This window comes from Hemiscyllium ocellatum, chromosome 10 (genome assembly GCF_020745735.1).
Source record: "Hemiscyllium ocellatum isolate sHemOce1 chromosome 10, sHemOce1.pat.X.cur, whole genome shotgun sequence".
NCBI lineage: Eukaryota > Metazoa > Chordata > Chondrichthyes > Orectolobiformes > Hemiscylliidae > Hemiscyllium > Hemiscyllium ocellatum.
The window spans coordinates 95600283-95623134 of NC_083410.1; the positions used below are offsets into that span (position 1 = coordinate 95600283).

At 38.7% G+C, this 22852-nt stretch overlaps 1 protein-coding gene across 2 annotated transcripts; it reads left to right on the plus strand.

Moving 5' to 3' along the window:
* Positions 1-126: 126 nt before the first annotated feature.
* armt1 (acidic residue methyltransferase 1) lies at positions 127-22245 on the plus strand. Of its 2 annotated transcripts, none has more exons than XM_060831058.1 (5): positions 127-210; positions 8767-8872; positions 13306-13547; positions 14445-14610; positions 20107-22245. In XM_060831058.1, the coding sequence occupies exons 1-5, from the start codon at positions 143-145 to the stop codon at positions 20881-20883; spliced, it is 1359 nt and encodes a 452-aa protein (XP_060687041.1). In that variant the 5' UTR covers positions 127-142; the 3' UTR covers positions 20884-22245. The 2 variants fall into 2 exon arrangements, with proteins under 2 accessions (XP_060687041.1, XP_060687042.1); XM_060831059.1 differs by lacking the exon at positions 127-210 and adding an exon at positions 259-706.
* The last annotated feature ends 607 nt before the right edge of the window (positions 22246-22852 follow it).

Here is a 22852-nt window from a genome sequence, read left to right on the forward strand (position 1 = left end):
CGCGCAATGGGCCTCGGTTTCACTCGTGCTTTTCCCCAACTTCCCCCTCAATTCGCGCACGCGCAATGGGCTTCGGTTTCACCGCGTCGCCTTGTGTGACGTCATTTCCTACTGCTGGCCCCTGTCCCCTCGGTGTGATAAGATGGCAGCGCGGCCGAAGACGGTGTCGGGTGTGGATGTGCCAGACTCGCTCTCGGCGAAGTACACCGGGTCTGTAGTTCTTTTCCGATAACAAATGCCAAAGAAAGGCTGAAGTGTACGTGTGACGCCGATCCCACCCCGTCCCCTCCCCCCCCCCCCGGTCAGGTTCTTCAACATCAGAAAGCGAGTCGCGCTGCTCTTCTGATGGACGTGTATATTAGTATCACACAGCACTGTAATCTAAACCAGCACAGTTCATACAACGAACGGAAAACAAAAACGTTCTCTGGAAGGCTCACAAATCCGGCCTCAACCCAGAGGGCTAGAGCTCGGCCGGCGCCTGTGTCTGTGGGATTGAGGTTGCACAAGAAAGAGGCTTCAGTAGCATCTCAGGCCAAGTACAGGCTCTGTATGGTCTAAGAAATATCGCGAATGAAGGGGAAGAACGAGACATCCTCGAGCGTGCTCGCACAGTCTGTTTCCTGATTTTTTTATATATATTTCGGAGGGAATAGTTTTTAAAAACAAAAAATCCTCGCCTATAGCATCAAGAACCTATCAACAAGTGAGTTTTTTTTAAATTGCCCTGACAGAATTTGTTTCCTTTGCTTAGGCTGGATCCCTTAATGAGAGAAAATGATGTGATTTTGATGACCTCAGAATGCTCCAAGGGATTGAGGCTATTTGGCCATTCAAGCCTGTTTTACTGTTCAATAAGGTCATGGCTGACCTGATTTGTGTCTTCATCCCCAATTTTCTGTCTGCCTCCCCTGCAGTAGTTCTGGACTTCCTTGTCTTTTTAAAAAAATCCAACGTTGACCTGAATAAATTTAATGACACAGCCTTCACAATTTTGAGGAAGAAAATTCCATAGACTAACAACCTTTTGATAGAGGAAAAAATAATTCTCATCAAAAGTTGCTTTATTCCTAGTAAGCAGTGTGGTAGTGAATGCCGAACTGAGGGTATGATCCACTAAATCGTGTAGTACAATCACTGAATATATAAGAATAATGAGGGGCATGGATTGGTGGATAATCAAGGCATTTTCACAGATGAGGGGTGTCCAAAACATAGGGAAAAGATTTAAAACTGACTTAAGTTTCAACTTATTCATACAGATGGGTGGTGTCTTTCTGTATGGAATGAGCTGCTGGAGGTGGTAGTTACAACATTTAGAAGACATGTTTATACAAATAGGACAGATTTAGAGGGTTTTGGGTCAAATGCTGGCAAATGGGACTAGATTAATTTAGGACACTGGTTGGTATGGGTGAGTTGGGCCACAGGGTCTGTTTCTGTGCTGTACTTCTCTTTGACTCTAAAGATCTAGTGGTCCAAAACTGGCCATGATTAGGTGCTGTGGGCCATCATCAGCAGCAGAGATACATACAACTTCATTTTTAGCTTCATAATGACTGACATATTCTTCACTCCTCTATCACAGTCAAGCCAGGTGACCAAGACTGATTCAATTAGGAATAAAGACATACACATGAACACATGTGGAGAGTAGTATCAGACATACCAGAAAACTATCTGCCAAACTGGTGATTTTATAATGTAAGATTATAGCATTTTAAGCAGTGGCAGTACAATGCCACTTTTGGCTAAATGACTATGTAAGGAACAGACCAGTTTAAACAATTCTGTCACAACTAAATGTAAAAATGTTGACATCACAAGGAGGTTTATTGGCTTTACCATTCTCCATATTGACAATACAGCACAGCTGAGTGCAAAAAGGAGCTGAAGCATTTGCCAGGATGATCTTCAGTCAGGATTGTTGTGTGGATAATCCATCTCCACTTCCACCTGTGCTGCCCCTCCCCCAGTCACAACTACAAGTTACACCTACTGAACAATGTGGATACTTGTCCTCTCACAAGCAGGCAAATTCCATCAGGTAAATTTCCATCTCATCAGCAATGTGGTTAAAGGATTCATCAGCAGAACATCACAGTTACAAACTGCTTGCTGGTGCTCAGTTTTTTTGGATTCCATTAGAACCATTCAGATCCAGGTTTCGCTGTCTGGTTCACACTGTTTACCTCACAAAATATCAAGGCAGTATTTGACCAAATGTGGTAACATAAGGAAAATGCCTCCGTAGCTAGAAATCAAAGCAGTTGTCATTGAAAGTCCACATCTATGTCTCAGAACATTACTGCAGGAGTTGCTCAAGACAGCATCCTAGGCTCAGCTACTTTCAACTGCTTCAACATTGACCTTTCTCTTCATTGTGAGCTCAAGTGAGGCTACTTCCTTTCATTGCACAACACACAAAATCATTCCCAATTCTTCAGCCAATGAAACATCCAAACCTGTACTCACCAAAACCTTGGCAACATCTAAGATAGGGCTGATAGAAAGACAAGTTATAATATTACACCAATGCTACTCAGTAAGAGAGCCAGACTAACTCCTCATAATGTTTAGAGGAATTAGTATTGTTGAGTGCATGAGAAAGCACCATTGCCTTGAAGCTTCAACCCATGTTGATTTGAATGTTTTGCTCTCCTTTCAGTGTCAGAGTATACCCTTTGATTAAATGAATTTCAGAGTTTACAGATACAGAGATGTTGGATTGGAAAATAAATTCTATGAAACAAAATAACCTTTAGGAAAACCAAATGTAGCATGAGAACTTCTTTTATTCACTAAGACTAATGACTCACTACAGACAGGACTTTCTCTCAAGACAGGCTTGCATGAGATAATATACAAGACTTGGGTATTGTATTTTTCATAATGCAGAATGGTGTTTCATTACAGATTGTGTTACAGTAAGGTCATTAACTCAAATCCAAGGAGATCTGACCACAAATTGATAATCAGAGCTTCAAAATAGATGAGGCCCTATAGTAATCCAATTTGCCTACAAATGTGCTCAATGTCAAAAAAATCCTAAATGAAACTGCAGTATATTTTTCAATTTTTTGCAACTTACAATGGCCTGATCTTGAAAAAGTCAAGGACAGTTGTTGGGTGTTGAGTCGTACTCCTGCTTTTTATTGGCCTTGGTAACCTGAGAGATCAGCTGCCTAATCTCCCCTGATTCATCGGTAGGAGCTTTGGTTGGTGCTGGGAGGAAAGAATATTAGCTTGACCCTTCAGTGTTGTCAAGGTGTGAGAGACAGTTCTCTGGATGATGATGGTAATCTTAATTCCATTAAAATAGTTTGCCTAGTTTCTTGATATATACCTTAAAAATGTATAAGTTATACATTAAGACAGTTTTGCATGGCTGATGTCTTGTTATTTGTAAACCAACATGGCTTCTTTCCTGTTCCAAGAAGAGGTATTGTTTTGGTGCTGTCCATATTGGAGACTCATCATAGCAGGGAGACACATCATAGCAGTGACACACAACTTGCTGTAGTTTCTGTCGCTTAATCTTTAAACATCAAAGAGCAATCTGGCTTTACCTGCGTTAAAATTATTCTTGGCACATACTTGTTCATGCAGGAGTGAGACTATTTTGGAGCCAATCACCTGTCATTGTTGCCTAACTGCTGCACTCTTCCTGCTTTTTCTGGGGAAGACAGTGCCATGCCTTGCTTTGAACTGGTCGAGCCATTCATTGCTGCATGTGGATTGTTATAGCCCAGTCTCTTGTTTGGCGAGGTTCACTTTTCTTGCTGGATTGTGCTGGAGATGGGAATGTTTCCTGCTTGAGCTGTCTTGAACCACATTATCAGAACATATTCATCATTGCAATAGACAGCCATTTCTCATCTCCCTTTCTGGAGAGAATGCCCACTTATCAAATTGCTCCAAGATGTCTGCCTTCCGTTTCAGAGTGGTTGACAAACTCAGTGCTTGAATCTTCCATTTAGCAAGATCAGTTTATAATTTTGCGTCACGTAATTCCACTTGCTTTATCTACTTCATTTTCTCTTTGCTAACACTTTAAACTTTCTCATAGGTCTAGCCAAATTTGCAGGCTTTAGAATGTCCTTTCACATAGAGGTCTTCATTTTAAATGATGGCTTGCCCAGAGCTGCATGAGGTCACACTCCAGTCTGGCCTAACTTCATTCTGGTTGGTTGGCATGGTGAGATATCAAGCTTGTCTAATCCGAAATTACCAGTTCAGAATTTTGTCTTTTCGCTGACATCATTCTTTGCTATTCTGCTTTTGGGAATGGCTGATGACTTCAATCGATCCAAACTTTTGGGTTGTCTGATTTGACTCATTATGATTTAACTGTAAGATATCTTGAATGCTGCTCCAGTTAATGGGGAATGACATTCCTGGAAGATTGCAAACTGCACAGTGGATACAGTGGAACTTCAGCAATGTTTACATTTCTAAAACTGCTCAGTTGAGGTATCATTAATTTTATGTTTGAAGTTTGTAGGAGAAATCACACGATTCAGTGAAGCTTCACACCATGCTTCTTCTGATCTTGAAATGCTCCAAGCCATTGTTTTTGTGAATTTTGTTCCTTTTTATACACCAATTAGAGCTTCTTATAATGTAGTGCTACTTGATGGTATTCACACAGAGATGTTAGATATTGCATTAGCCTACAATGGGATTTGAAACTTATCCACTGACATCAGTGTCAGCTCAGACACTGCCTTCATCATAGGTAAGTCTCACCATATCTAATTATTTCAACTGACACGTTTATTTATTAAAGTCAAAGGTTAATGATTGACATTTAGGAATATACAATAGTTAATTTTGTAATTTGTGATTCCCTCCTTTGTGACTGTTATTTCTTTCCATTCTCATGTCTTGGCCAAACTCAACGTGATTCTCTTTTGTACCACGTGATTCCTGGGCTAGGAGGTCAGGTTGTAGATTGATGAGAATGTATTTTTGAGATTCTTTCCCAGATAACCCAGACACCCTTGAAATAGTAGCTACCGTATAATGCAAATGCTGATACTAGCTCTTAAATTATTAAATTCAAATTGCATTTTTTTGAGAGCTTATTAAAGTTGCAAACACGACGTTGCTGCCAACTCCATTAAAGTAACTTTCTCCTTTAAAGTAATACAAGGAAATGAATAAAGGAAGGGAAACAATTATTTTCAAAGGAGAACAGATCTGAAGGTTAAATTCTTGAGAAATGTTTATCATTAAGGGCAGTAGTGCTGACCTGGCTTTACTGCATTTAGTTACTGAGAAAATGGATGACCTTTCAACTACTATCCTCTCTAAGGTTATGTTCCCACACTGTTGATCCAACCATCTGTCTTCAGCAAAATGGAGTTTAGTCAGCACTATATGTTTTCTCATTTTTCTACATTGGCCATTTTACAAATGCTGATGTTTATTGGCAACCCTGTCCCAAATCTGTACTTTGAAAAATTAGTGTGGATAAAGAGGACAAAAATAAAAACCTGGCAAAATTTTATCAGTCTCATCTTGAAAACTTAAAACCATTTCAGAAATACATTGCCAGCACTTTCCAAACAAAAATCTGAGGCATCTAGGCAATATTCTCCAACCATTGACTGTGTTTACACTAATTTTACTCTAATTTTTAAGTAATCCTTCACTCTTGGAATTTTTACATGTGTTGTTAGTGTTGCCTTGAAAGTTCGAAAAGTGTAAGGTTTGGAAACCCATGGTTTCACAAGGGTTCTTTTATTCTGAGAAGTACTAATGAAACTCGCATTTTGGCTTCTGAATTAAAATCTTTTTCTGAGGTTTATGTGTAGCTATTGTGTCAATTTAGTACCACTTACTGGAAAGTATATCCAACATGAGAGAAAAAGCTCCAACAAATGCATGGACTGCTTGTATTTATGTCATGCTCAAAAATAGGAAGATGTCCCAAAGCACAGAAATGTTACAAATTAAATTTGAAAACCCAACCAAATGAAGTGATACAAAGTCAGATGACTTGGTTAAAGAGTTACATTTTGGATGTAGTTTTGCTCGCTGAACTGGAAGGTTCATTTCCAGATGTTTTGTCACCCTACTAGGTAACATCTTCAGTGGGCCTCAGGCGAAGCACTTATGATTTTCGCTTTTCAAAAAATCTTAAAGGAAATGGTGCTACAGAAGTCAAGAGAGGGAATTGTATAGTTTAAGATCTTATCTGAAAGCATAGACACTGCAGCAATTGAAATCAGGGATGTTCAAGAGACCAGAATTGGAGAGTGTATGTCTTGGAGACTTGTGTGACTTTAGGATATTACATAGACAGGGAAGGGAAAAGTCAAGGAGGAACTTCAAATTAAGAATGAGAATTTTAATATCCAGATGTTTGTCAGTAAGACTCAGTATAAGTCAATGAGTGTAATGGTAATGAGTAACTGGAACTTCGTGCAAGTTAGGACAGGAGCATCAGAAATTTGGTTGACTTCAAGTTTCTGGAACATAGAAAATAGGAAGCCAGCTAAGAGTGTTTGAAATCATCAAGTCTAGAGGTAGCCGCCAAAGATAACAAAAATGCTTAAACTAATTAGCTCCATTTGATTTTGTTTCTTAAGTTAATTATTTGATGAGATTTTATCTTTGTTAAAGTTAGAAGGGTCTTTGTAATGAATTTCAGCTAGAGCCTAGTAATGTTCTTGTAGGCACACAAAGACCTTGCAGTATCAGTGAAACAATTGAACAAATTGGGTGGCAAGCTGGCTCAGTGGTTAGCACTGCTGCCTCACTCTGTCAGAGTTCAAGTTCAATTCCAGCCTTTGCTGTAGGAAGGATGTTATTAAATTCGAAACGGTACAGAAAAAAAATTACAAGGATGTTGCTGGGACTGGAGGGTTTGAGAGTTGTAAGAATAGGCTGGAACTTTTGACCCTGGAGTCTGAGACATGACCTTATAGAGATTTATAAAATCATGAGGGACCTGGATAAGATGACTAGCTAAGGTCTTTTTCCAAGGGTAGAGGGGTCCAAATCTAGACAGTGTAGGTTTAAGGTTGAAATGGAAAGATTTAAAGGGAGCTGAGTGACAATTTTTTTTCACATAGATGGTGGTGCGTTTATGGAATGAGCTGCCAGACGAAGTCATAAAGGCTGGTAAAACATTTAAAAGACGTTTGGATAGGTACATGAATAGGAAAGGTTTAGAGAGCTATGGCCCAAATGAAGGCAAATAGGACTAGTTAAGTTTGGGATACCTGGTCTGCTTGTATGAGTTGGAATGAAGAATCTGTTTCCATGCTGCATGACTCTATGACTGTTTGTATTGAGTTTGCACGTTCTCCCCATGTCAGCATGGGTTTCTGCCAGGTGCTCTGATCTCCTCCCACAGTCCAAAGATGTGTAAGTTAGGTGGATCGGTCGTGCTAAATTGTTCTATAGTATCTACAGATGTACAGGCTAAGTGGATTAGCCATGGGAAATTTGGGGTAACTGGGTGAGGAGTGGGCTGGATGGGCCAAATGGTCTCTTTCTGCACTGTAGGGGTTCTATGATGCAATTAATCCATTTTTAGTGATGTTGTTTGGAGGAGAAATGGTTATCTGTGTATAGGGAAAATGCTGCTACGGGACAATTTCTAATTACATTTGGGTCATAGTTCAGCATTTTGATGACACCCCATCGGTGATGCAGTGTTTCCTCAGTGTACCCAGCCAAAGCTCAAATTCTGCAGTGGGGCAAGCTACTATGTTCTATCTTCTAGCTTCTGTGAAAAGAATGGCACTATTTGAGAGGTTGAAATTCCAATATCAGAAAGTCTCATTGGCTATTTCACTCCATTCTGCTCTAATTATGCTTTCAGGGAATCATTTCTGCAATGTGCTTAGGCTGTGGCCCTGGAATTCAGATGAATGCAGAACATTAATAACATGGAATAAGTAATTGTGTATCTACAATTGTTGAAAGAAAGAATTGTACTTATGTAGAGCTTCTGACTCCACCTTAGCATCTCAAAGTGCCTTATAGTAGGTAAAGTGATCTTTGAAGCCAATTTGTAAACAGCAAGGCCCTGAAAAAGACAAAATGAAAATTACCAGATAATCTGTTTTAATCATGCTGGTTGATCAGGTTTCCCTTGCTCTTCAAATAATGTAAGGTGTTCTTTTACTTCCACAAGAGAGGGTAGATCGTAGAAGGTAGGTCAATGTTTAATCTGAAAGATTGCTTTGCTTCACCTGTCTACTGCACCATTTCTCACACCAGTCATCCCATGACTATTCGGAGTAGGTTCTCTATTATTGCTGAATTTGAGGCTGTTTAGTGAAGTTGGTTAAATTTATTTTACAAAAGGTGCCCACATTCAGCAGGCAGAGAAAAATTCATACCTGTCAAGGTTGAACTTGAATGCAGGTCCCAGTGGTTTGTGTAATTTTATACAGTATATAGTAAGTAGAAATCTACAATATCAAATTTGTTCCATGGTTTCATTTTTGCTACCCTTGCCAACCTTAACTTGAACATTGTAAGTGTTCTCTGCTGAATAGAAGCCTGGTTCAATTGGAACGAAATAGAATATTGATTTTATGCCATATTTGTGCTTTCCTGTTAGTTCAAGGTTTCTCCTGAAATGCCAAAAAGTAATATTTTAGTTATTTAGGTGATCAGCCATTTATGTAAAAATTGCCCAAAGGAGTCCTCTGTGACCCTGACATTATACTGAAAAATCTGTACTAACCTCTTGCATCCCATAGCTATATAATCCCACTGATGTACAATATTTTTCTGTTGTAGGTCATTTGCGTACATAACAGTTAGAGACAGACTGCCACGGATACTCACTAAGGCTGTTGATTCAGTACATCGACACATGGATACTTTTTTTGAGGAACATGGACAGGTGAGTGGAGATTGACAATTATAAAATTGAAGATGTAAGTTTACTAACTTGTTGAAAAATGATGTTGGAGAGAGTGCATAAGAGTTTTAATAGAAATGCACATGGTGCAGACTCAGTGAGCCAAATGACTTCCTATTGAGCTGTATGATGACTTTTGAAATTAGCAAGTTTTCAGATAATGAGCTTTGAGATGATTTGTGGCTCAGGTTGAGGTTCCAGATGTAGGTTTGCTCGCTGAGCTGGAGGTTCATTTCCAGACATTTCACAACCCTACCAGGCAACATCTTCAGTGGGCCTCAGACAAAGCAGCGTACATGATTCCTGCTTTCTATTTACATGTTTGGGTTTCTTTGGGTTGGTGATGTTATTTCCTGTGGTGATGTCATTTCCTGTTCTTTTTATCAGGGGGTGGTAGGTGGAGTCTAAGTCGATATGTTTGTTGATAGAGTTCCGGTTGGAATGCCATGCTTCTAGGAATTCTCGTGTGTGTGTCTCTCTGTTTGGCTTGTCATGTATCCTGGTGGCTAGTTGGGCCTCTGGACAAACAGGCAGAAAACTAGCCACCAGGATACATGAACAACTAGCCACAAAACGACATGATTGTCTGTCACTAGTATCCTTACATACAGATAAGGAAGGAAACCGCTTCGACTGGGACCACACATCCATCTGAGGACAAGCCAAACAAAGACACGCACGAGAATTCCTAGAAGCATGGCATTCCAACAAGAATTCTATAAACAAATGCATCGAGTTAGACTATATCTACCACCACCTGAGGAAAAGGACAGAAAATGACATCACCACAGGAAATAACATCACCAACCTAAACATATAAACAGAAAGCAGGAATCATGTATCCTGCTTTGCCTGAGGCCCACTGAAGATGCTACCTAGTAGGGTGATGAAATGTCTTGAAATGAACCTCCCAGCTTAGCGAGCAAACCTACATCCAGTTTTCAGATAAGCTTGGTAAATTTTGTTAAGTTTTCAGAGTGGGAGTTAGTAATGCAGCTGACATGAATCAGTAAAACAGGTGTAAACTTCAGTATTAAAATATTAAAGGGAGATATAGTTCTCAGCATTGTAACACTAGAGGATTATTTTATGTCTGATCAGTAACTTCTAATTTGCTACTGTATCTGCTTGATTCTCTTTTGTTAAATTTGTCCTGCGAAGACTTGCATCAAAGATTTAGGTAGACTGGTGTTCTTTTATTTGGAAATCAGTAGGCGAGGGCTGGTTTCCCATACCCAACACGATTCTACAAATATCAAATTAAGATTACATAGTTTAAATGACAGGCTACTTTCACGCTAATTGAGCTTCCTCTGTATAATGTTTTGATTTTGTGATGAACCTGTCGTGAGGTAGGAGACAAAGTAAGAATACACAGTTCTTATTCTTTCTGGTGGAATGTGACAAGATGCATGATGATGATCTGAAGTGCCTTAATAGTTCAATATACTAGTGAGTTTTGAGAAGATTTTAAGCTCAGGTTGAGGTTCTGGATGTAAGTGCTCGCTGAGCTGGGAGGTTTGTTTTCAGAGGTTTTGTCATCATACTAGGTAACATCATTAGTAAGCCTCCGGTGAAGCACTAGTGTTAGTGACCCGTTTTCTATTTAGATGTTTAGGTTTCCTTGGGTCAGTGATGTCATTTCCTGTGGTGAAGTCATTTCTTTACATAGAGATGAGGAAGGACACCATTTTGATTGGGATAATACATCCATCCCAGGACAAGCCAAACAGAGACACACATGAGAATTCTTAGAAGCATGGCATTCCAACTGGAACTCTATCAATAAACACATTGATTTGAACCCGACTTGCCACCATCTGAGAAGACAAACAGGAAATGACATTTGCCCAAATGAGCAAAAAAGCTGTGCCTTTCCAAGGAAGCTCCTGAGTGGAATCTCTTCTTGGAAATGTTAATCTCCTTTTGCAGAATCACAGGGGTAATCTGAGTGTGTTGCCACCCCTCAGAAAATCTGGCCCACTGACTTTATTTGAAGGGGGCTAGAATTCAAAGAAGAGCAAGTGATGTCTCAATTATATAGACCCATGGTCAAGTTGCACCTGGAACATGGCAGTCAATTTTGAACATCTAACCTCAGAAAAGACATAATGGCCTTGAAAGTGGTATGATGCAAATTCACCAGAGTAAATACACAAAACTGTAAGAATATCCATCTCACTCAGCATTGAATATATTCAATGATCCAGCCTCATTGCTCTCTGGGGAGAGAATCGCACAGACTAATATAGAGTGAGAAATTTTCCTTATTTGTCTTAAATGGGAGACCCCTAAGTTTTAAATTGTGTGTCCTAGTTCTAGACTCCCCCACAAGAGAGACATCTTCTCAGGATCCACCCTATGAATCCCCTCAGGACCTTACAAGTTCCGATAAGATCACCTCTTATTCTAATATATTTTGGTGAGTATAGGCCTGATCTTCATAACCTTTGCTTCATTTCTCCCTTCATTCCCAGTTGAGTGAATCTTCTTTCAATTGTTTCTAATGTAACTATATCTTTTCTTAAGGAAGTAGACCAAAACTGTGCACACTTATGGACAGCGTGGAAAAGGGTTAAGAACAAGGGCGCAAACTTTTTAAAGTAAAAGGCAGAAGGTTTAGTGGCATTTCAGGAATCATTTTTCACCCAGATGGTGGTGGAGGGTCTGGAATGCTCTACGTGGGAGAGTAGTTGAGCAGGAGGAGGGGCAGAGGGGAATGGGTGGTACTTTCAAAAAATACTTGGATAAATGCTTGAAGTGTCATAACATTGAAGACTTTGGTAGTGGCAAGTGTGGTAAGTGGAACTGGTGTAGATAGTATAGACTTTTGGCAGTATAGACTTGATGGGCCAAAGGGCCATCTGATTGATTCAATACTCTGTATTCCAGATTCAGTTGCATTAAAGCCCTGTATAACTGTGGCAACACTTCCCTCCTTTCATACCTGATTTCCCTTTGCAAACAGGCCACTGTTCTATTTGCCTTCTGAACTTGATCGCATGCTATCTCTTAATGATTCTGTAATAGGTACCTCGATTCCACTGCAATGCAGCATTGTGTAGTCTCTTTCCATTTTAGGACTATTCTGCCTTTTTGTTCTTCCTATCGAAGTGGACAACTTCATGTTTTCTCACATACTCTATTCACCAAATCTTTTATCCTATAATACCAAACTTGATACCCAGTGTAAAATGTTAAATTCAGTTAATCGGTTGCATAAACCTACTTTGTCTGGAATTTATCTAGTTTAGTGGTGAACTTACAAGGTTTTTTGAAATTATTAGGGGATTAGATAGAGTCAACATAAACAAAATATTTCCTGTCTTGCAAGAATCTCAAAAAAGGTTATTGTTTCAAACTTTTGGCTCTGCCATCTGGGGATAAAATGAGGTGCATTTTTTGTATACACAAGGTAGTGAAAATATAGAACTTGATTGTCCAAAATATTGCATATACTTGTTCAATTGAAATTGTAAAGACTGAAATTATTGGAGTTTTGTTAGGTTAATAGTGTAAGGAGAGAATGAAGGTAAATGCTCTTGTGATGTTGATATTTCGTCCTCTAATTTAGCGGTAGAATGGATTTGAGGTCCTAATGTTATGTTTATGAATGTTAGCCAACGTATTCTGCAGTTCATCAAATAGGTCCATGGGATCTTTTAAATCTGTCTGGCTAAGCATACAGGCTGTTTAATGTTGGTTCATCAAAGTCCCTTAGTACAGCGCTAAAGGGTCAGCCTACATTTGTTTTTCCTTAACTGTTGAAGTGGTGCTTGGACTTTCTAACTTTTAAGAGTGTTAGCGTGGAATCAAACTAATATTCTCAATAGATTAAAGAGATTTAGGTACAGATGTCTCTTTCCAGTCCTCAAATATCAAAGAATCTCTGATCATAGGAGTAGACCGTTTGGCCTCTGGAACTACTCTGCCATGCAATAAAATTGCGGCTATCTGATTATGGCCTTGACTCCACTTTCCTGCCTGCTTCAGAGCTTTCAACTCCCTGTGCAATCAATAAAACAGAGCAATTAAATAAAATAATAAATGAGCATTTATTAAATAATAAATCATTTAAAAATATAATTAGTTAGCTTAGCAAAGTGGAGCAAGGAGGCCATGGAGATTAGATTGGGATGCTTATTGATCAAAATTAACAGAGACAGTATATCAGTTTCCTACTCTACCTTGTGATTCAATTGTAATGCATTATCTAAAGCAATAATACCCAGATACTGTCGTAAGTTATCAGCTCATTTGTGTGTCAAATCATCAGATTTTGTGAGAAATGGGAAAGATACGTACAAATTATTTTAAAGTATTAAAATTGCTTATCAGATTTGTGTTTTGTGATATGTTAATTTGTGATAATTTTGTCTTAAATGTACCTAAGATGATGCTGTGTATTTTTCTAGGAAGGAGTTGAGGCTGAAAAGAGAGCTATCTATCTCTTGGCTAAGTTACGAAATGAGGTGCAAACGGACAAGCCAGCACTACCACTTACGGATGGATTACCTGATGTTGACTTGTGGAATGAATACCTAGAACAGCAACAAGCCAGACTGGATAAAGATGAATACCCCAGCTGGTTTAAATCACCCTGGTTGTACATGGAGTGTTATATGTACCGTAGGATTCAAGAATCACTACAACTCAAGTGAGTGAAGTGATATGTTAAAAGGACATTTAAACATTGAAAGAAATTGTATCTATAATATAAACAGTGAATGGAAGTTGCATTTGAAGTATAGAAATGCAATTTTATGACGTCTTTACAGTATATCTTTATATATTTCTCAGTTTGTTCTGCTGTTGTAAAAATTTGCATATCTGTAAACCTGAAGCTCCTCCAGACATTTTACCATTGTGAATGTGGACTTTGCTCCTAAATACATCACTTTTTCTTTTTGTTAATTGCATTTCATTCACTATCAATTTATACTCAATCTACTTATCTGTCTCTGTACTTGGAGGGGGGGCGTGGTATGGTGTGTGTGTGTGTGTGTGTGTGTGTGTGTGTGTGTGTGTGTATGTATTCCCTTTCTCTTAACCAGATATTAGAGTTTTGTGCCTTTTGTAAATTCTGAAATTGTGACCTCTTGTTTCCTTGCCTGAAGATATAATAAATTGCCATACAAAAGCATTATTTTATATGAATGTAAGTTAGCTTGCTGAGCTGGAAGGTTTGTTTTCAGATGTTTCATCACCATAACTAGGTAACATCATCAGTGAGAGTCTCTGGTGATGCCACCTAGTCATAGTGACGAAGCTTCTGAAAACAAACCTTCTAGCTCAATGAGCTAACTTACATACATATCATTAGCCTGAGCCACATATCTTCTCAAAAACTGCTAGCATTATTTTATCTCATTGTGAAGCACCTGAAATGTTTTTCAATGTTAACATGTATGTAAATAACTGTAAGCTTTTATTTTTTTCTCAACAATTGTATAAGAAATCAACTAGAATCGGTGAGGTTAATTAGCAAGAAAAGTATGAACTTCAGACTGTAAAATCTATAACTTAATTTAATTTTATATTTCATGCGTTGCAGTCCTCCCATGTGTGATTTTGATGTATTTAATGAAGCAAAGACCCAAAGTTTCGTCGGGTCACAGCAAGCTATCATTGCTCTCTGCACCTACTTTCTGGAAATTACTAAGAAAATAGAAGGTTTTAAGGATACTCAACTCAAAGCTGAGCTTCTTCTATTCATGCAGGTATGTCTTAAACAAGTAAATGGTGTATTGATTTGTATTTGTGTAGTTACTATTAATATTGATTGTAGCTGTGAAGAAGTCCCAATATCAAGTTGTACAATATAATAATTTACTCATGATTCACTTGGGGCTGTAACCTTGGTTATGATATTCAGTATCACATAAAAACTGTAATGTGAAGCTTGTTAAAGAAAGAAGTTTAATCATTTCCTTGCTTTCATTTGGTGTCCAATGGGTAGCTTCAAAAATCTGTCCAATGTTAGCTTCTGAGTTTTGTTTTAATACATGTTAATCTAAACAAAAGCTCACTAACAGCAAGCCTGCAGCACAATGTAAATGTCACAAATAGGAGTGAAACCTTCTGAGGTAACGTTTGAAGGGTAGGGATTATATTAGTGTTTCAGTATAAAATTGTTATTGTAGATCAAAAGGAGCAACCAACAGAATCTGTGATCTCTGTAGTTAGTTACTTCACTAGAATTCTTTGAGGAGTTAAAAAGCAGGATAGATAAAGGGGAAGCAGTAATGTAATATAGCTAAATTTTCAGAAGACATTTAGTAAGGTACTGCAGCTTAGGCTACTGAATAAGGTAAGAGCACATGGTTGAGCAGGGGGTGGGTAACCTCACAACTTTCAAAACATACTTGGACGAATGCTTGAAGTGTCTTAACATTGAAGGCTATGGTAGTTGTAAGTGGAACTGGTGTAGATAGTTCAGACTTGTGGCAGTACAGACATGATAAGCCGAAGAGCCATCTTATGATTCTATGACTCTGTGTTCCAGATGCAGTTGCATTAAAGCCCTGTGTAACTGTGGCCAATACTTCCCTCCTTTCATGTAAAAAGTGAGGTCTGCAGATGCTGGAGATCAGAGCTGAAAATGTGTTGCTGGTCAAGGCACAGCAGGTCAGGCAGCATCCAAGGAACAGGAAATTCTGCTGCCTGACCTGCTGTGCTTTGACCAGCAACACATTTTCAGCTCTTCCCTCCTTTCATACCTGATTTCCCTTTGCAAACAGGCCAATGTTCTATTTGCCTTCTGAACCTGGACTACTCACATGCTATCTCTTAACGATTCTGTAATAGGTACCTAGATTCCGCTGCAATGCAGCATTATGTATTCTCTTTCCATTTTAGGACTGTTCTGCCTTTTTGTTCTAGTATATTAGCATGGATAGAAGATTAGTTAACGAATAGAAGACAGAGAGTTGGAATAAGGGGGCATTTTCACAATGGCAACCTATAACAAGTGGAATGCCACAGGAATCAGGTCTCCAGTTATTTACATTATATGTTAATGACTTGGACGAGGAAAGTGAATATATTGGGAATGACACAAATATAGGTGGGAAGGCAAGTTGTGAGGATGGCACAAAGAGTCAACAGAGGAATGCAAAGAGGTTAAGTGAGTGGGCAAGAAATTGTCAGATGGAATTCAATGTGGGAAAATGTGAGGTTATGCACTTTGGCAGCAAGAATAGAGGAAGTGAATATTGTTTAAAGTCAGAAAGGCTGAAGAAAGCTATAAAACAAGAAGGGTTTGGAGACCCTCATCCATGAATCATAAAAAGCTAGCTTCCAACTACGTTGTGTAAAGGGGAAGGCAAATGGCATGTTAGTCTTTATTTCAAAGTGAATGGAGTATACAAGTAGGTAGGTTTTATTAAAACTATACACGGCACTAGTCAAACCACAGTTAGAATACACTGAACAGTTTTGGGTCCCTTATCCAAAGAAAGATATACTGGCTTTGGAGGCAGTCCAGAGAAGGTTTATTAGGCTGATACCAGATGTAGAGGGATTGTTTTAGGAAGAAAGGCTGAGTGGGTTGAGCCTGTACTCATTGGAATTTAGAAGAATGATTTATTCAAACATACAAGATTTTTAGGGGTCTCAACAGGGTAGATACAGAAAGGTTGTTTCCCCTTCTGGGAGAGTCTAGGAATAGAGAGCATGATCTCAGAATAAGCAGTCACACATTTAAGATATAGATGAGGAGAATTTCTTCTTTCTGAGGTTAGTAGATCTGTGGAGATCTTTACTACAGAGGGCTGTCGAGGCTGAGCCATTAGTATATTCAAAGCTGCGATAGACAGATTTTAATCCGAGCGAGTTTTGAGAAGATTTTAGCTCAGGTTGAGGTTCTGGATGTAGGTTTGCTTGCTGAGCTGGAAGGTTTGTTTTCAGACGTTTCGTCACCATAGTAGGTAATATTAGATTAGATTCCCTACAGTGCGGAAACAGGCCCTTCGGCCCAACAAGTCCACACCGACCCTCCGAACAGTAACCCACCCAGACCCATTCACCTACTCCCTACTAATGCACCTATCATTATGGGCAATTTAGCATGGCCAATTCACCTGACCTGCACATCTTTGGCCTGTGGGATGAAACCGGAGCACCCAGAGAAACCCACACACACACACAGGGCGAATGTGCAAACTCCACGCAGACAGTCACCCGAGGCTGGAGTGGAACCCAGGTCCCTGGCGCTGCAAGGCAGCAGTGCTAACTACTGAGCCACTGTGCCGTCTCAGTGTTACCTAGTATAGTGACGAAACATCTGAAAACAAACCTTCCAGCTCAGTGAGCAAACCTACATCCAGATTTTAATCTGTAAACAGAAATGAGGGTTATAGGGAAAAGACAGGAAAATGGAATTGGGTTTTATCAGATTAGCCGTGATCTTATTGAATTGCAGAGAAATGATGGACTGAATGATTATTTCTGCTCCTATGACTTCTAATTTCAATCAACTTGTTGACTATGGCTCTTACTGAATCTGTCCTTACTTTTGAGCTCACAGTATTTGTCAAGACTGCTATAAGCAGATCAAAAAACTAAAAATTATCAACAGTGCAGAAAAGGATGGAATGTGCTAACTTGCATCAAATAAAATACTTAAAATTATAAAAAAAATTCTAGCTTCCAGGTTGTTTAAAATGGAGAAGTTATTTATGCACAGCACAAACAATTATTTTGTTTTTAATTCGGAGAGAATACATGGAAACGTAACAAGAAATACTTTACTCTGTCTTTCATTCAAAATCAATAACGTGTATCTATTTTCTAAAAAGAAGCTGAATGAATAGCACACTATTACGAATAGGATTCAAGTTTTGTTACCAAAATAATTAAATGCCCTGAGGAACTTTGACTTTACGACCTGGTATCAGTGCATTCAATACAGCCTTGATGTTTAACTCGATATTCCCGTTGATTTATGTGTATCTCAAGTTGCTGATACAATTGGAATTTGGCTGAAAAAATTCAAATTGAGAAACTGCTAAATTATCAAAAGCAAAACCCAGAATTACTGATTTACTTGAGTTTCTATTTGGTATTATGTGATACACCAGCTACAGATTAGTCATACTTCTAGGGAATGCTTTGATTCCTGTGTCAAGGAGCGATGTTATCTGTAGGGGCAGGGGCAAGGTTTCAACCAAAATCGAACTGCATTGGAAATTTTTTTCAAAAAGTATTGAGTGGGTGGGATCTCTGTTTGTAGTTCTAACAGTTTAGATGTCAATATTCACACACATCCGAGGTGTGGGCATGGCAGTAAGTCTGCATTGTTAAAAATATACGTTTCTTACTGCAGTGTTCAAAAGGTTGCAAATTTTGTTACATTCTGTCAACTACTTTTGTTAAAAAAGGACTTTGTTGAAGGTTTTCAAATCACGCTCAGGACAGTTTGAAAGAAATACCAATGTATAGGGAAGCCAATACTCTGAGAGGTGATTAGTCATTCATAGACTCTGGACTCTTGATTGGTGAGGTGTTTTCATAGAAAATGAAGCAGTTAGATAATGACTAAAGGTTAACTGCCAAGCTTTCATTAAATTTTAAACCAGAAACTCAACTGGATTCACCACATAAACACAGTGGCTTCAAGAGAAGGTCAGAGGCTACACATACTGCGATGAGTAACTCACCTCCTGGTTTCCCAGTGCCTGTCCACTATCTACAAGGTACAAATCAGTATTGGATAGAATACTCCCCATTTTCCTGAATGGGTGCAGCTCCAACAACACTCAAGAAGTTTGACACCATCCAGGACAAAGCAGCCCGCTTGATTGGCACTACATCCACTACCTCCACAATTGATGCTCACTTACGCAGTGTGACCTGCTTAAAAGATGTACTGCCAAAATTCACCAAAAGACCCTCAAACAGCACCTTCCAAACCTATGACCACTTCCAGCTCAAAGGACAAGGGCAGCAGATACATGGGAACACCACTACCCTCATGTTTCCTTCCAAGCCACTCATCATGCTGACGTGGAAATATATTGCCATTCGTTCAGTGTCACTGGGTCAAAGTCCTGGAATTCCCTCCCTAATAGCATTGTGGGTCAACCCGGAGCTGGTGACCTGCAGCAGTTCAAGAGGGCCGCTCACCACCACTTTTCCAAGGGCAGCCAGGTGCAGGCAATAACTACTGATCAGCCAGCGATGCCCACATCTCACAAATGAATATAAAGAAAAAAAACAGACTGATTTACTGATTGTTGATGGCATTACCCTGAGAAATTAACCAGAGGGTGTCACCTAATTTTGTTGAATTGAATCAGACACAATTCTAAATTGACTGTCAATGTATTTTTTGCACACTCTAGGCTACATTTGCTCCAGCATTCTATTGTGGAATCATAACTAATTTGAGTTTTGCAAGCCAAATGGATTGGGTATGGTCAGTTGCAACAGCCAAGTTGACAGGTGGTTTGCTATCATCTGCCGGTCTTTGGAACATACAGCCTACAAAACTAGCATCATGCTGGCACTGAAACTAAATTACCACATTGCACATTTGTACAATAGACAGAACACCTTTTTACTTGACAGCACCATCTTGTTAGTGACGAATAGCACTTCATAGCAGTAGTGCAAAATAGCTAAGTTCGCCTCTTGCTCAAATCAGGAAGCTATGTATTGATAAACCAGGCTCTGCTCTTTGTAGGCAGAAAGAGCATGTACACACATAACACCTGTTTCAACTCATCAAAACAGATGACAGTTATTCAGTGGTTAATTTCTGAAGTTGTTACCTCTTCAAATCAATGACTATCTCCTGGTTTAAAATTTAAACAAGGTTTGGCAGTTAACTGTCAGTCATCATCTAACTGCTTCATTCTCCATGAAAACACCTCACCAGAATGAAATGTTGTTTTCCCTTTTGTACTGGTATTTTTCATGCTAAGTGCAAGATGAAAAGCTTCTGCAAAATGTATCTTCTTTTATCAATACATACATTCTCTGCAACCAAATGACTGCTCACTTTTGTTAAACTGCACAATATTAAATCGAGAGTTACTTCAAACTGAATGTCTTTCTTGATTAGTTTCTAATTGTTTAATCTGGGCAGGATGAAGCCATTTCTTATTGTGGGAAATAAGATTTCTGGATTCAGTCTTGACACTGTCAACATTTTAATTTCTTCTATTGTGAGAAGATAATCTTAATTGCTTATTCAATGTTTTTGGTAAATCTAGGTTGCACTGTGGGGAAACAAATGTGACCTTTCCATTTCTGCTGGCCAGGACAACTCTCAGTCGTTCAATCCTTTAGACACTCTGGAATCTTTGAAGCCTTTCATCCTGGTGGATGATTTTGAATGTGTTTGGGAACTCCTCATTAATAATAAGAAAAATAAAACCTCAGAAACAACGTGCACCCGCATAGATATTGTCCTTGACAATTCCGGATTTGAGCTGGTAACTGATTTGGTACTAGCAGATTTTCTCATAACCTCTCAACTGGCTGACGTGATTCACTTTCATGGCAAAAGCATACCTTGGTTTGTTTCTGATACGACCAAGAAAGATTTTGATTGGACGTTAAAGAAGATGAAGGAAGCCAATCACATGCAGATGTCCACGTGTGGTATGATGTGGGAAAAGAATGTGAAGCAAGGAATTTGGATTTATCATGACCACCTTTTCTGGACCGGCCCTCATGAGTTTTGTGACATGTCTGTTGTTGCGCATGATTTATATATTGAATTACAGAAATCAAATCTGATCTTTTTTAAAGGAGACCTGAACTATAGGAAACTAACAGGAGACAGAAAATGGAACTATACGGTTTCTTTTGACACAGCCTTGCGTGGGTTTCAACCCGCAGCACTTTGTAGCTTAAGAACACTGAAAGCTGATATTCAGGTTGGTTTAAAACCAGGGCAAGGTGAGCAACTGGACGTCTCTGATTCTGAATGGATGACCAGCGGACGCTATGGTGTCATTCAGTTCAGTGGTGCTTATCAAAAATGATACTTACAAATCTACCTGCATGGTGTATCAGCCAGTCTGGCTGATCCTGGGGCTGCTCTGTAACAGTTAGCATGCTTCTTTATCGTTTACAGAATACATACTGATCTTAAAGCAAGTTATGGCTGATCCTGGGGCTGCTCTGTAACAGTCAGCATGCTTCTTTATTGTTTACAGAATACATACTGATCTTAAAGCAAGTTATGGTCTAAGATATTTATTTAAATTTTTTGAGGGAAGGTTTTTCGCAATATTCTTTTAAAAATCTATGAGAACATTACTCTCACAGAAAACAAACTGTCTTGATGTGAAATACTCCCCTAATATTAAATTATAAAATTAACAATGTCAGTTCATTCTTGATTAAAATGTTGCTAGTATTAACTTGCCATATGCTGATTCCAGTTCAAACAGTGTTTTTGAACTCTTATCAGATTCAGTAACAAAGAAACAAGCAAGAATTTAAGTGAAATATATACAGGTTCTCTGCTGTGTAAACTGCTAAATGACTGTGAAAGATGTATCACCATTCATACCAGTCTTAACATTGAATGTTTAGATTAAAGAATGGATGTTGTACCTGACTATGGGTTGTTTTAACCTATTTGGCCTTCCAGTGAACTGATGATCTCTTTTACACTCCTCGCTATGTTCAATGGAAAGTCAAAGTAAAACAGGCAAAATGTGTAAAATGGGTCCCTGATTAAGTTACTTACTGGATGGGTACGGTTAAAATTATTCTTAGTCACGCACTGCTTATAGTAAGTTAAATGTTTGAGAATCATTTGGATTATTGATCATGTATTAAATTTATTGGGATGCTTACTTAAATGAAACAGTAGCTTAACTGTCATTATAAAAATTGCTTTTGATCAAATTGTTCCAACATGTTATGCTCACCTTCATGGCAGATGGGACTTGAACACAAACCTGCTGGCCCAAGGTAAGGCTAACTTTTGGATTTAGATCCACTACTTGCCATGATGGGATTTGAACACCTGATACCAGAGCCTTAGTCTGGGCCTATAAATTGCTAGTCCAACAGCATTGCCACTGACTTCATTTCTCCAAAATTATTTTTAATTGACCTGTTTTGACATGTAATGACAGGCATGCAAAGCCGTTAGAATTTGAATCTGGACTTTCTTACCCAGAGGTACAGGTACTAGTACTGAATAAAAAGAACCCACAACAAATTTACTGAAGCAGTCGATCACTTGATAATGTATGATGCGTGCTATTGCAGATTTGTCATACATCTAATCTACGCAACTCGCTTAGGATGGAATTACTTCTGTTCTTACCTCCTTAACGTTGCAGTATGATGTAAATTGCTGATTTTTTAAATAAACTTTGGCAAGTTCATTAATCTTCTTATCTACTTAAAAAAAACTATAAGATAATACACATTAAAAAAACTCTAGTCCTGGAAGAATTCTCAAAATAAACCAATAACAGGCTGCTCCATCTTAAAATACCTTTTTTTCACACATAGGTTTGCGGCTGTTACATTAGCCCTATATTTATCATCTATTCTTTTCCCTGCGCCTGGATTCTTTCATCTGCGCACTTGTGCATTTGCTCAAGGAGTTTGGATATTGTGACTGTTAAATTATTCAAAATGATTTTCAATTCTTCACTGATAAAAGGGTTGCATGCTTAGTCTAGACAGCTTTCAACCCCATAAAACTGTACCTGCAAGCCTGGTCTTCCTTGCATGCTGTGTGCCCTGATCAACCAAGCTTGTATTTTTGCTTCATAATGTATGACAGGCTAGATTCTAAAGAAAATTCCATCACCTCTTGAGATTTAGCCATTGTTGACATGTTAAAGTACGCAGTTTATTTCCAAAGTAAAGATTTTATTGTTATTTTTGTGCTATTATCCTTGAATTATAACTTCAAAGCATGCAGATCTTAATTTGTAAATTGTATTCATTCATTATTTCTCTCGTCATCCAACTTTTTGTTCA

What these genes read in the sequence shown, in the direction of transcription:
- armt1 (XM_060831058.1), top strand. Translation starts at nt 143, where the DNA reads ATGGCAGCGCGGCCGAAGACGGTGTCGGGTGTGGATGTGCCAGACTCG. An exon ending in CTCTCGGCGAAGTACACCGG is followed by an intron (nt 211 to 8,766) that starts GTCTGTAGTTCT and finishes TTTCTGTTGTAG; the next exon opens with GTCATTTGCGTACATAACAG. An exon ending in TTTTTGAGGAACATGGACAG is followed by an intron (nt 8,873 to 13,305) that starts GTGAGTGGAGAT and finishes GTATTTTTCTAG; the next exon opens with GAAGGAGTTGAGGCTGAAAA.